Genomic DNA, 15,301 nt, shown 5'->3' with positions numbered 1-15,301 from the left:
ATATTATCAAATATCAATAGTTCAAGGTTTAACTGATCTTAGATTCAGTATGCCCCAAATCCCACTCAGCTGCCCAAAACTTCAAACAGCGCTAAAGTGAAAAAAATGTGAAAGAAATATTTTCTTCACTCTTTCCAGTGGCTTTCAATTGGATGGCAAACCTATGAAATGGAACAAGCTCAGGCAGAGATTAAGAGGACCTTTAGTTGTATAGTATATATTCCACAGCCATCCCCTGCAGTAGCACCGTGTGCATTCCGAGCCGAAAGGCGCCATATCTCTTCATAAACGTTTGTGCCACAAGGGGGCTCAGGCAGACTTCAGAGACGCCAAACAAAACTCGGCTGCACTTTTACTCCGTGACGTTTTCTAGAAAACACTGACAGGCCCGTTTATCACACAGCCGTCGTCTGGACTCGACTTTTCCCGCTTTAAATATTTAAGAAGTCTCGGCAGGCCGTTTCTGCATTCGAGCTTTAATGTCAAGACGGAGAGAGAGCGCCCGCAGACACGAAAATGCCGCGGATAACACGGCAATAATCATAATCAAGGCAAAGAAAAGAGCCGCGTAGGCGACCATTACGAGTCAACAAACACCAAACACTTTGTCATGATAAAAGAGATTCAAGTTGAGCAATTTCACTGTGCCGGCCCATAATGCTCATGACAAGACTTGTGAATTACCACAACAGTAAGTGTTACACTACCCATAGCCCTTTAGCTGCTTTTCAAAGACACCACTTTCAACTGTCGCCGCTAAGAAGAGGGACGGCCGACGACGGAGACGCCAAATCAGCCGCTCTTTTTTTTTTTTTTTGTGGAGCTTAATTGCGCTGCGGCTTCAGAATGTCAGCCATTGTCTCAATCCCCTGCAGTAGATCCATCATCGAAATCTCCGGCCTGAGGGGGGAAAAAATGACAAAAAAAAGAAAAACACAAGAGGAAGTTTGATGATTTCCTCGTGAATCGCCTGGTCCATGAGCGTGGCAGGGTAATGACATTCATAAGCTCAGGGACAGCCACGTAAAAGAGGCGACGGACGTGGACGCCGGGCCGGGAGATACAGGAATGTATTTGCGAGCCGGGTGTCGGCGCCTAAGCCGATGACAGGCTGGCCTGCCGCTGCCGTCGGGTGGAGTGATGAGATAATGAATCCGTCGTCGACTGATGAGACAACATCATAAAATAACAGTCGAGAAGATTGAATTCTATGGGGGAGACACACGGAGTGACAACAAAGGGTTGGGAGATGGAGTTGAAGAATTTTTTTTTGGGGGGGTTGGCTACATAATAGCATGGGCTATTTATTCAGCAGCACCGGGAAAAGGGGGTGACCGGCTGAGGAGGTGTGGTGGATGGTAATAAAACACATTAGACAGCTATTAAAAACGTGAGCGCGACCTTCAGAAATAAGAGCCAGCAACGCCATTGGGTGGATGAAGGTCACATGCTGGACCTTCATATTACAGGGAATCATGGGAGCATATTGACATGGACACTAAAGAACATGCCAAATGTACCATTATCAGCAATAATTAAAATACTTTAATGTGAGATTTTTTGCTAGAGGGAAGAGCTTGCAAGTTTGTAAGCAATGACACAGAAACAAAAATGTTAACTGACGCTATTACAAAAGGCATAAAAGAATGAGTGGCATTATGAAAGCAGCCTGCAGGCTGACAATCTACTGACCTCCTGTACGCTCAGAGGCCACTGATCTGACGAAAAATCCAATCTGTACTATCCTGGGTATGACGTTAAACTGCATCCGGCCCTGCAAGCGGTCTTCCAACTTGCAAGGAAACAATTTTTGGGGGTTGGTGGCAGTATTGGCACTCCAGCCAGCGTAAAACAACTCACAACTGCTTGATTAAAACAAGTTAGATACTTTTTTGCTCTCTGCGGAAGCAGCTCTGCTGCAGTCACCCGCAGGAAAGCTGCACGCACCATGAAGTCATAGGTGCACTCCACTGGTCATAGGTGACTTCAATGCGACCACCGGCACTAACAGGGCTGTCTAAAGGTCAGGGGCTGCGGGTCGCTGGAATCTTTTTCCAACACCCTGAGCCACATCGTTGGACTTGGTACTCCAATGTTGGTGCTGCGGCGAAGGAGATCGATCATAACCTTGTGGGCAGATGCTGGAGGCTCCTGCAGAACTGCACGGTCTACAGAAGTGCCTAGATTGTGAATTCTGACCAAAGACTTGTTGCTGCTACTCTGAAGATTCAGCTTGGAACCAGTAGGCTACCACCTACTACGAGAATATGGCTGGACTCAGTCAGACTCCAAGATCAAGCTGTTTCTGATGAGTTTGCATGCAGGATGTGTGAGGAACTTACAGATGTAGGTGCGACTGCTGACTCTAATGTAATGTGGGAGACCTTCCATGATAAGACCGTCCATGATTGTAGGCAATCTTTGCTTCCATTTGGGAGTCAGAAGTCCTCCCAACTGACTGTAAAATGGGACTTGTAGTCCTTATCTGGAAAGGGAAGGGCAAATACCTGGATTGAGGCAACTACGGGAGGGGAACACTGCTGTCAGTGCTGAATAAGGTCCTTGCTAGGGTCATCCTTAACAGGATCCATGATCACTTGCTTGCCTGTCAGCAACCAGAAGAGTCTGGTTTTACGCCTAAGAAGTCTACCATTGACCATATCCTTGCTCTGAAGGTTCTCATCGAGTGCAAGCGCGAATATCGGCAGAGGTTCTTTGCAGCCTTTGTCGATTTCCATCAAGTGTTCAATTCAGTTGATTCTGGGGTTTGGCTGGGGTTTGCTCTTGCTCCTACTCTGTTCAATGCTTGTATGGACTGGGTGTTGGGCAGGGTTATGGGGTCCAGCAGTTGTGGGGCATCTGTTGGTGAAGAAAGAATTACTGATCTTGACTTTGCCAATGATGCTGTGATCCTAGCGAAGTCAATGGAGGCTCTGATCGGGGCTCTTGAGAGACTGAGCGAGGAGTCTGAGTATCTGGGATTGTGGGTGTCCTGGATAAAGACCAAGTTCCAGGCCTTTAATGACTTCCTAGGCACAGCCATCAGTAGTGTGTCTGTCTGCGGGGAAAATGTCTACCTTGTCAAGAGATTTACCAACATTGGCAGCAACATTCATGTCTCTGGTGACTCTTCCTATGAAGTCAGCAGATGGATTGGAAGAGCATGGGGGGTCATGAGGTTGCCTGAAAGGGGTGTGTGGCGCTCATGATCTCTTTGCAAGAGGACAAAGGTCGAAGTCTATAGAGTCCTGGTGCTCCCTGTCTTGCTGTATGGCTGTAAGACATGGACACTAACCAGTGACCTGAGATGAAGACTGGACTCCTTCAGAGAATCCTTGGGTACTACTGGTTTGACTTTGTATCAAATGAGCGGTTGCTAGGCGAGTCCCGAATGAGGCACATTGTGAGAAATCATCAGTTACGGCACTACGGCTATGTGACGCATTTCCCTGAGAGTGATCCAATTTGCAGCATCCTCATCGCCGGCCGGGATCCCGAGGAGTGTTGTGGGTGTGGCAACACGCTACATCAGTGCATGCTTCCCAACCTGACCTGATCTGACCTGACTATAAAGGTGTTCTGAGCAAAGACTATCGATGATCTAAGCATTTCCTTCTCTTTTGAAAAGTATGAAAAAGCAAAGTTTATGACTCTGAGGACAAGCAAAGGAATGTTCTCCCAGCAAAATCACATGAAAATCACTTGCACTATTTACCTGACTTATACATCACTTTGGACAAAAGTGCCTGGCAAATTAATAAATGTAAATGAATCTAATAAAATATCCTGTGTGGTCATGGCTATGTGTCGCTCCTTCAATTGGCTCTGACTGGCCTTGATAGTAAAAACTGAAATTACTACAACACCGCCGATATTTCCAAGTCGTCCGCATTGCTAGACTTGGTGACAAAAATGTTTCCTGCTTCAGTCCCAGGAGTGAAAGTGCTGTCATTTGTCAAGGGAAACTTTATTGTATGCAAAATTATGCAGTGTTGAAACAGCTTATTTTAGTTCATACATCCATCTTCCATAACTGCTTATTCAGTACAGACTTGGTGAGCCTAGAGTCTATTGCAGGCCTAGGGCACAAGGCTGGGGACACCCAAGACGTAACGCCAGTGCATGGCAGGACACACTTATTTTAGGTCAGCTATAATAAATTCCCACGAAAGCTTGTAGGTGCCCGGATTCATTCTTAATACCCAAGGATTAAATAGCGCATTGGTCTTATTCATAAAAAGCACCCCTGACCCATTCCAGGTCAGGACAGTCTGGGATTGAGAGGGGATCCATCAAACCGATGTACACAGGAGAATGAATGAAGATGTTTGTCTTTAATTTACCATCACAAGGCTGCACTTCTCATGCCGAAGCAAGCCTCCCTAACCCCCCCTCCCAACCCCCACCCCACAAGGTCACGGTCGATCCAATTAACTTGATAAAGGGGGCTTTGCGATTTCACCTCCAGATGCTGGCAGTGCCGGCGTGATCTAATGCTCCTTTAAGCCTTCGAAACTAGTGAGTAAAACTTTATCATCGTCTTCAAGCTGCTGCAATAATTAGCTTTTATGTGCTTTCCATTACTGTTTGGCTGGATTAGGGACAGTCCAGCCCCAAAAGTCCAAAGCATACAAGATATTAGCGTTAGGGCAAAGAATAAAAAAAATCTTGCAATGCTTTTGCCTAAAATATTAATGGTTCAGGCCAAAAATACATTCATATGAAACACTTATTTAGTTAAAATTACCATTGCGATACTTCCACTACTCAATACTGCTGCATTTCCAGGCTTACAAAAGTTGCTACTAGCTAAGTTAGCCACAGCCAATGATACGATGACGATGTTAGAGGTTTAAAAACAGCACAAACAAAAGAGAAAACAACTCAGGCATGTAACATGAAACAATCGACAGACCATACGAGAAGAAACCGTCATAACTTCTGCTCATTAGACTGAAGAGGAGTCTCTCTGGTATAATCGCACTTGTTATTTCTCCTTGTAGCTTGTAGCCAATTCCCTGGCTGCTGAAGCTTCCTTCACCCACAGCTCACGTACCGTCACCCGCATGCCCTTCTCTCACATTCCCAGAGTTTTTAGCACACGTTGCTTTGACAGCGAGAGGTGGATACAAGGGCTTCGGAAATAGGGGGATTTCCCAAGAAATTATAGCATGTTTTATTATGAATCTTACTGAAGACATGCAGAGTGTTTGGATGAAACATAACCCTCACAATGACTGTAGTCCTATATCAGGGAAAACAATTTTATCATATGAACAAGATTTTTTTTTTTTAGCTATGTTTAGATTGCAGTGAAACTGGAGTGGGGGTTGGGAGCCTATGGGCACAAGGCAGGCAACAACCCAGGATGGGGTGCCAAATCCATCACCGGGCACACTCACACACCATTCACTCACACAGGCACACTTACAGGCAATTTGGTAACTCCAATCAGCCTCAGCATGTTTTTGGACTGAGAAATGGAAATCCTGAGTACCCAGAGGAAATCCCACAATGACATGCAAACTCCACATATTCAGTAAATCCCATGAAAAACCTATTCCTACTCTAGGTGGCACAGGGCACGAGGCAGGCAGGCAACGCCCAGGATGGGATGTCAGTCTATCACAGGGCACGAGGCAGGGGACGCCCTGGATGGGATGTCAGTCTATCACAGGGCACGAGGCAGGGGACGCCCTGGATGGGATGTCAGTCTATATCACAGGGCACGAGGCAGGGGACGCCCTGGATGGGATGTCAGTCTATCACAGGGCACGAGGCAGGGGACGCCCTGGATGGGATGTCAGTCTATATCACAGGGCACGAGGCAGGGGACGCCCTGGATGAGATGTCAGTCTGTCACAGGGCACGAGGCAGGGGACGCCCTGGATGGGATGTCAGTCTGTCACAGGGCACGAGGCAGGGGACGCCCTGGATGGGATGTCAGTCTATCACAGGGCACGAGGCAGGGGACGCCCTGGATGAGATGTCAGTCTGTCACAGGGCACGAGGCAGGGGACGCCCTGGATGGGATGTCAGTCTGTCACAGGGCACGAGGTAGGGGACGCCCTGGATGGGATGTCAGTCTATCACAGGGCACGAGGCAGGGGACGCCCTGGATGGGATGTCAGTCTGTCACAGGGCACGAGGCAGGGGACGCCCTGGATGGGATGTCAGTCTGTCACAGGGCACGAGGCAGGGGACGCCCTGGATGGGATGTCAGTCTATCACAGGGCATGAGGCAGGGGACGCCCTGGATGGCATGCCAGTGTATCGCAGGACACACATTCATACACAGAACCAAGCACTGTATAAAATTTAGAGCCCCCAATTCTCAGAACTGCATCAAACTGGAGTATCTGGAGGAAACCCAAAAACCACAGGAAGAAAATGCCCCAGTGCTGCTTACCACATAGTCAATAAATTATAATAATAAAAACAATAAATAATATTGTTCATTATTATTATTAGCAGCAGTAGTAATAGTAGTAACTGTAGCAGCAGCTTTAATATAGCAGGATATAGTGTATTAACCATAATTCCCTGCTCTTGAGTAAAACAAGGGTTTATATTGGATACAAACCTACAACCTTCAATATGTTTTATTGGCCGTGTGCAATATTAGGACAGACAATGCAGTGTTTCCTCTATGTTTACAGCTTGGCGTAAATAAGATAAATACCATCAGGGTATTTAGTTTGTTTAATAAAAGGACAATGTAACCTTAAATGACTTCTGTTGTGATCTGGCGCTATATAGAAAATTAAATTAAATTAAATTAACTTGACCTTCAAGGGGGGGCGGGAGGTGCCTTTGGGGGGGCGGGCGCCCCCCTTATATAATGGCAGGGCAAACACTGCAATGGTCTGCTGTGCAACAGCACGGTGAAGAAAGGTAAAACATTACTATTCACATAAAGTGCAGAGCGCATTAACCCTGCAGAGGCGCGGCACAGCTATTCACAGCGTAGGTGGCTGGGGGGGAAGCAGCAGTTTCTGAACCTGCTAGTCAGTGTTCTGACGCCTCAGAGTGCGTCCCATTCTAACGGCAGCTGAACTATATTAGAGGGATTCAGCAATCTCTGTTTGACTGCTCACCCAATATTTTAAATCAAAGCTTTTAGAAAATTTCAGATTAATATAAACGGTCTGTGCTTAGAGGTTAAGAGCGGAGTCTGCCTGTTGCAGTCGATAAATAGAAAACACACACTGAGAATTATGTGAATTTTAAATGATAAAAAACATCGTGGCTGGGGGCTGATGAGAAACGAACCCAGCAAACTAATGTCTGTTTTTCAGAAAAACAGTAAAATTAATCATTTATTTCTTGCAATCTCGTACTGGACAACACACCCGAGACCAATAATTCCATCTTAAGAATGGAATTTTCGCCGGGCGACTGGCTTGCTCTGCAGTTCACACTCGGCCCTACTGTGGACACCTAGGTTGTAAACAGCGGTCAGTTTGCTTCAATTCAGACTGGATCTCGGATGGTCTGCATCGTCTTTGCTGGGCAGAATGTAAAATAACAGGCAGACACAATGGCTCGATGGAAATGCTTTCACTCTGCATGCTGTGCAGTTCTTCTACTGCCTGGACACCTCCTGGACTCGCCCCCCCCCACATAGCCGCTCACCCATGAAGTTGAGGTAGCCCTCGCCGCCCAGGCCGTGGGTGAGCAGCCGGATCATCTTGTGCAGCTGGATGCCGCGATCGATGACAGCCGTCATCGGCATCATGGTGCTCATGTTGGTGTACATCTCCTTGTCCATGAGCCAGAAGGCCAGCGTCTTGTCTCCGACAAGAGCCTGGAGGGGGACGGATGATGAGGACGAGGGGATGGGGGGATGGTTGAGGCATGAACAGACCCCACGGGGATGGGGGAGGAATGGATACAGATGGAAAATAGGAACAAGTTTAAAGGGAATGGACAGAAATATTAAAAAAATGAACAAAGCAAGTATTCTAGGTCAAAACAATAGCCACCCACACACACAGTAATCATCACACCATACAAAGAGAATGAATGAAGATGACTTGCACTCCTGGTACAACAGACAGTATTCCTTCTTTTTCCTCATCATATATAACCTGATTTATCCCTGGGATTTCACTTTGACCCTCTAAATAATAAAAGCAGGATAAAAGCTGTACAAGAAGGTCTCCAAGAACAGAAAAACATAAACAATCCAGACACGTTTAGATCGATTTCAACAGCTTTGCAAAGAAAACAGAATATCTCCGGAGGTTGAGTATGAGCAAATTTGAGAACATCTGGCAAAACAGCTTTACAATCCAGGTGAAGGTACCACCAAGGACCCTACTGATGACTTGTGACTGCTGCTGACTCACCTGGTCGTGGCTCTCGGCGTAGGCAATGCAGCTCTCACCGTATCGGCGGTTGGTCAGCGTGAACACGATGTTGCCCATGTTCCAGTCCTCGTCCTTGTACTCCTTCAGAATCTGCCATCGTCACAGAGCATGGAGAAGGGCAAGTGAGCAGACGACAGCTGACAAATGGACTATTCTGACGGCAGGTAAGTTCAGCAGGAACCTTGGGTTATTACTAGGCAGAAGATGACATCAACGCTGAAGGAGGTAAAACAAAAAATATATATAAAAAATATCAAAACCTGAAAAATAAAGCATAAATACTAAGGAAATACTCGCCCCCCCCACCCCCGTGAACACCTCTACCTCTAGTAGAGCACCCAACACAACACACCTGTCCCAGACTGCACCTCTCCTTCACCCATGATGCCAGACGTATTTACTTCAGAATTCATTAACCCACAAGTCTCCTGTAGTTAATACCCAGCACCGATGGGGAGGACAAACAGTGAAACGTGAGGCCAATTTGCACAAGCTTTCCACTGCAAGACTGAGCTTTTGGTTTTAGGAAAGCAGATGGCAGGACATATCCCCCAAATAGATGGGGGGGGGGGGGCTTCAGCTACCTCTACCATCAAATGGATAAGTCATTTCCGCTGAAAGTGCTCCTCGGCCAGTGGGACCTGCACTTTAGTGACCGTCCGTCATCCCCTCACTCGAGTTGGCATGGAACCCATGGCTTCATCACCTTGACAAGTGGAATCTGCTCAGGGTGATTATGGGAGATGTGAGACTGACAGGAAGGGGAATCCTTTCATTACACAATCGACTTGAAAAGGGGACGCGATCGATAGTGGCAAAGATCAAATTGTGACAATCAATGTAGCTGTGTCAAACTGGCAGGTCCAAAGATGGGTCGGACCACCTGGTCTCCTGCTTATTCCATGTCCTGAAGAATGATATAAATTACAGCACTGGTATCCCATCCATGGTGTTCCCTACTCTGTACTGTCATCCATTGATGGTTTCTGGTGAAGCCTTTTGGCTTAGAAATGGATTATGGCCTAGCTAGCTGCCATAACAGCATTACATCATCGCCATGTAGTTGCTGAACACAAAGAGGCGTCAATTCACCTTTAAAAATATGAAACAGGTAGGCTTTTGGGCATCAGATGTATGTGACTGTGCTTAGATGGCACAGATGTAGTGAGGATGGAAGAACTCACTGCTGGAAACACTGTGTGTGCAATCGTGTGTGTGGGTTATGTATACATTACCTTTTGGGGAGCAAATGTCACCACAATGCGATAAAAACCTCTTACTTTGACCGCCTTTTCGGTCCCTACAAGGAGAAACTCAATTTAATAAAAGTCTGTGACTGCAATCAAAAAACTAAAAATAAAAGAACTCTTGCATTTTATTTGGTTATTTATGGTTAAGGTTAAGGCTGGGTAGGGTTTAAGGTTGCTATTCCCATAGAAAAGAATGGATAGTGCACACAAAGATATGCATACACACATCTATGTTTGTGTGTGTGTGTGTGTGTGTGTGTGTGTGTGTGTGTGTGTGTGTGTGTGTGTGTGTGTGTGTACCTGGCACGTTAAATTCAATGACAAATGATGCCGGCACAGGTCCGAATTCACAGACGATGCTGCCAACACCCAAAGTGGATCCAAACCGCAGCCATCCAGAAACAGGCAGCTGTTTGGACACTAAAAAATAAGGGGGGGGGGTCCCTGGCTGGATGGATCAGGGGCTGGTCGATTTGCTCAATGAACGCCGCCCGATTTCCCACCGCCTGCGATGTTGGGCCACAGTCACCTTCTGAGGCCGCTGGCTAGACATCGCTTTCACACGTACACGGGCATTGAAGACATTCGCAACCCAGTCCTCAGGGACACCCAGACGGGCCCCGTTTTTGGTCGGGAGCTGAAGGGAACAAAAGCATGGACTGTGTGGGGGGTCCCCCTAGACCAGTTTGAGAAACACTGCCTTAAAAAGTGTTTAAAAGCACCCAGCCACCATTCCAGAACTCACAAAGCGACAAAGCAAAGACACTCCACCCACTCGGCAGCCGCTCGTCCTCATTAAACCTGGCAGCGAGCGGGTTTGCTGGAATCCCGCGAGTCTGAGCGAGGAGGCGCACGGGCCCAGATACGGGTGGGTGTGAGTGAACAGAGGACCTCCTGCGGGGAGGCGCAGGTTCTTAGGTAACAGCTGTTGTATCCAGTAGCCAGCAGCAGTGCGGGAGGCTGACACCGAGCAGATGGCACCGCCGACTCCTGTGCCACTTGTCAGGACGTCACACTGAGCCCCCCCCCCCGGCCCCGACCCACCGCAGCTTTCCTCCGCGGCGGGCCGCATCCCTGGCAGGTCCGCTCCGTCCAGTTACGGAGAGCCCAGGAGGCTCAGCAGGCAACCAGAAAATATTTATACGTCCGTCTTGCTCTATTCATACCTGTTTGAGTGTAGCGGGAGGCCGGATCGATTCTGGAGCTGCAAAAAGCACGTTTACGCCAGGAGCGCCACAGAGAAGCCTCATTCAGCCCATTTCCACGCCGTCGATCTCATATCTCCCCCACCGGCGCATCTATCCGCTACGGCTGTGAACCGAGGACCCGCGTCAAAGCACAGGTGCCTCGCTGACTCTGCCAATTACAACCGACAGGCTTTTAAATCATTAATCAGACACAATTGGCCAAACTTATGGTCCCCTTACCAGAGTCTCTTAATTCTTCCTATAGGATGTAAGAAGTCTTTGCATCCCATAAAATGGGACATATTCATTAGGTAGGCAGGTGAAGGGTGGCAAGATGGGGCAGAGGGCAACCCTCGACTGTCTCAGTGGCAGAGACTAATACGTCTGACCTCAAAAAAAACCCAGGTTCCCCCCCGCATCAAGGCGTAATGGTTTAATCCGACACGCTGTCAAAGGCTGCAGATCTCCTCCCTTGCCTTTGGCCTCAGGTCCTTCCTCCTCATTATTCATTCTCTTAGCAAACACTCTTCTCAAAAGAGACCTGTGTGTATTAAAATTCTACAGGAATAGCCATTTATACGTCCGGATATTAACCAAAGCAATTTGGATTAAGTGTACCCCCCCCCCCCCCCCGGGCACAACACTGCCACCCCACCTTGGATTTGTACCTTGCGATCTCCATCCTCTGAAGCCTAGCAATGCTCAGGACCAAAATCATTTCACAAACACATCTTTAATTATTTGCGAAAAATCCTGTTCTAAACGACGCATTGGGGGGGCAAGAGGTTCTTGTTCTGCTACCTACCGAAATTCGGCAGGTGGCTGAACGGGAGGCCGGATTTAATCAGAGTCACGACAGCAGCTGAGTGCATCCCAGGCCAAAGGCGGTGAAGGGGAGTGTTTAATAAGAAGAGACACAGTTTGTAACCCAAGGTGCATTGTTGGCTTGTCATATTACGGTGCTTCTCAGTTTGAAATAAACCAGAGCGATTCAACTCCATGCCAGCAACCAAATGACAAAAAATATTGGAGGAAATCAATGGCATTCAAATAAGTAAATTCTGTGACGGCAAGGTGAAAGGAACGAACCAAAAGGCGGAGAGGGGGGAAGGATGCCTTACCTGCCACCTGGGTACTACTGCAGTACCGCTATTAGTCGCTAATCTCCCAAAATGGATGGAGGCTTTGATGGTGGGCCAGATGTCAATAACAAATCATTAATGAGGTTTATGAGAGTGCAAAGACCCACTGGACACTTGTGAAGCCACCTGCAGGAAGTCCGACGATCTGGCTTCGACAAATCCCAACTAAAGTTCCATCACTGGCCAGTAGAGGGCACACAAGCTCAGGCAGACATTCCAGGAGACTAACCACCACGGCGATGTTTTGACATTCTAAATGACAGCGGTGGGGACATTTCAAAATGCCTGATAAATAATTAAATATACAGCTCAAGTATAGTCCCGGCTAGCCGGGGGGGAGTAGTATTGATTCATATTAACGAGCAGTGAATTCTAATTGCTTAAATGAGGTGAAATCTTTTCTCTTGTTGCCCTCTAGGACTGAAGTTTGAGGTTAAGCAGCAAGGGCTGTGGAGAGAGGACCGAAGAGCAGCTGCACAATAGGAGGCAACGGCAAAGTTCGGATAAATGGCTGGGTGTTGACATCAGATGGCATGGTGGTGCAGCGAGAAGACCTTCTGCCTCACACTCAGGGTTGGGGGTTTGATTCCCACTTGCACACTGTGTGCGTGGAGTTTACATCCTCCGAGGACTAAATTGCCCTTCGTTTATGTATGTATGTGCCATGGGGCATCGTGGCATCGTACTCGGGGTGTCGCCCAGCTTTGTGCCCTGTGATGGGCCCCTCGACCTTGCTGCAGATGTGTATTTGCACAGGACGCTACATTCAGTGACTGATGCAGGTCAGGCTGTAAAAGCCAGAGATTGTCAGCTGGTGTGTACGCAGGATTTTGGGATAACCTTCAGGTCAGTGGTTCACACCCAGGTGTGAGGACTCTTCAGCCGAACAGCTATCTAATCAGTAACCTAATTAGGCAGGTAAGACATAGACCCACAATCCCAATGGCCCTTTCTGGATAAGGTTGCCCACCCCTGCTATAAGGGCTCTCTGGTTTTCTCCTACAGTCCAAGAACATGCCCTTAGATGAACTTCTACCTCTAACATGTGACTGATTTCCTGCGCACACTGGCACCTTGCCCAGGGTGTACTCTGCCTTGAGCCACTTGCTTTCTGGGATGGGCTCCTCACTCACCACGGCTATGGATGGATGGATGGATAAATGCTACGCTACTCAGATTTTTAATTTTATAATGTGTTTATAAGCTGGATCGGTTAATAATGACGTCCAAAATAATTCCTGCACAATACCAGGACTCCTCTGAGACTGTTTAGGGAACGAAGACCGTCCCGTAAGCAGAGGGATCCCTCCACCTCACTGAGGGCAGGCAGAAGTCAGAAAACTGCCTCTCAGAGAGAAACAGGCAAGAGGTACAAAGAGCGGGGAGGGGGGCAGTGACAGTGGTGGGGGCTCGTGGCAACAGTGAGGGGGAGAGGACAGCGAAAGGCAGACAGTGACGACCTTCAGCCGAAAACCCACCCCCCCACCATCACTCAGTCCTTTCAGGGAAATCATTTAACGAGCGCCATAATTACCGGCCCAAGAAAATGGCCCATTTAACGAGAAAAGCAGCTACCTTAAGAGGACTGGCAAATGTGCTCAAGTCATTAATTAAATAAAACTCCCGGTACTTCAATTATCATTATTGTGTTGCATATTTCTATTCATCCTGCTCCGTTCTTTCACAACAGGCCAAGGACTGATTTTTGCTTAAGAGTAACCTTTTTATTTAAATAAAGTAATAACTGAAGACGTTTTATCATTTATTATTTTAGCATAAGGATCTTTCCAAAGCAACTTACAAAGCTTAAAACCACGTTTTCCTGGAGGAATCTTCGAAAGCCTATCTGCTTTCTCTAATTATCCTCTTACTTTTTACGCGAATTTTATTCAATTTGTGCCATTGTTTCTCTGGAGATGCGGCCAGCGACATGAAGTATCCTCCGAAACAGTATTTGAGACGTTTTCTATTTTCTCACAAAGGCATGACATAAAGAGCGAAGTGAGGAGAAAGAGCAGGCTTATCAAGGTGCATTTTTAAAGTGCATCGCAGGCCTGCTGGAAGCAGAGGCCTACTGGAGTCAGAGGCCCACTGGAGGCGGATGCCCACTGGAGGCAGAGGTATGCACACACCACTGGAGGCCCGCCATTAGCTTTGGCACTACGTGCACGGTTTAGCACCAGGGCTCCCTCACAGCAGAGAGCTCTGCACTATCATCCCAGGGCCTGTCCCTCCTCCTCCTCCTCCCCCCCCTTGCCCCCCTCACCAACCAGAAGGGAGGAGTGACCTAACCGGACATAAAGAGCGGCACATCTGGGGGTGGCATGGATCTGCAAACTGAACGTTTCACGACCAGAGGCCAGTAGCACAAAACACCTTAAGGTTTAATTTCTCCTTAGCTAAGGGATTTATTTAAGGGTGTTGCACAGAATCTCTTAAAAGGTTTCGTTAGTTAAGGAAAAACATTAAGGGATTTACAACATTGAAAGACGGTTTACAGCAGTAAAACTCCCGTTTCCATGGAGACATTCATACGCTTGCACTCGCGCCTGCTTGCGATATCCGTTATCGCCTCTCAAAGTTACTCACAAAGTAAAAAAAATGGGAGAATAGAAGACAAGAAAGCCAACTTGGTCAGAGGAGGAAAAGATTACACTTTTGGAGGAATACAATAAAGGAAAGAATATACTAAAAAGTAAATTTGATCTGCAAATAACAGTGGAACAAGGAAATTGCAATGAAAATTAATTAAAGAAGTTTTGTGAAAAGGTCCATCCAAGAGACCATAAAAATTATAACTTATCTGTTCTGGCCAAAAAAGAGATCACTAATTACAGGAGAGAATGCGACAAAACTGGTACTGTAAGATGACTCTTACCAATTGACGTTAACTTACAACTTCAGACAGGTTAAATGACTAAAATGACTTGAGGGAACTGTCTAAAGTATTCACTGCTGAAGGTGAAATAGATCTCTGTACATAAGCTGCTCATCTTCAGTTATAATCAGTTGTTATTACACATTAAAGTATTTAAGGTATAGATAGATATAAAGTAGACTGTAAGGGTGGGTAACCTTATAGGCTATGGTTAGTGAGCTCGGCTGAACGTGAAACAGGCTTAACGTTGTATGACACTCGAGTTTAGACTGCAACCTAATGTGCTAAGAAAATAAATAATTCATTACCAGAATTTATTCTATACAAAATGTCATTTTCAAAGTGGAGGTCCACCTCCAACACCTCCTTCAAATGAGGCAGCGATGGTAGCGGACATGAATGACGCGGCACATCTTGTGGACATGAAATACATGGCCTATTACAGCCCGGAAGGAGCCCGTAGCACAAACCC

The 15,301-nt window shown here is 47.0% G+C and overlaps 1 protein-coding gene across 2 annotated transcripts in view; it reads right to left on the bottom strand.

Moving 5' to 3' along the window:
* gbe1b (glucan (1,4-alpha-), branching enzyme 1b) overlaps positions 1-15,301 on the bottom strand; it is a 76,352-nt gene that overhangs the window by 17,706 nt on the left and 43,345 nt on the right. For both annotated transcript variants that reach the window (XM_048980752.1, XM_048980753.1), the window contains exons 11-12: positions 8,352-8,462; positions 7,636-7,807 (exon numbers count right to left, since the gene is read on the bottom strand). In XM_048980752.1, the coding sequence (XP_048836709.1) occupies positions 7,636-7,807; positions 8,352-8,462 (283 nt within the window). The remainder of the gene's footprint in view (positions 1-7,635; positions 7,808-8,351; positions 8,463-15,301) is intronic.

Source organism: Brienomyrus brachyistius, chromosome 17, assembly GCF_023856365.1.
Source record: "Brienomyrus brachyistius isolate T26 chromosome 17, BBRACH_0.4, whole genome shotgun sequence".
In the NCBI taxonomy this organism is placed as follows: Eukaryota; Metazoa; Chordata; class Actinopteri; order Osteoglossiformes; family Mormyridae; genus Brienomyrus; species Brienomyrus brachyistius.
Note: the sequence above shows the minus strand (reverse complement) of the source record. Positions and strands in the feature narration are given on the sequence as shown.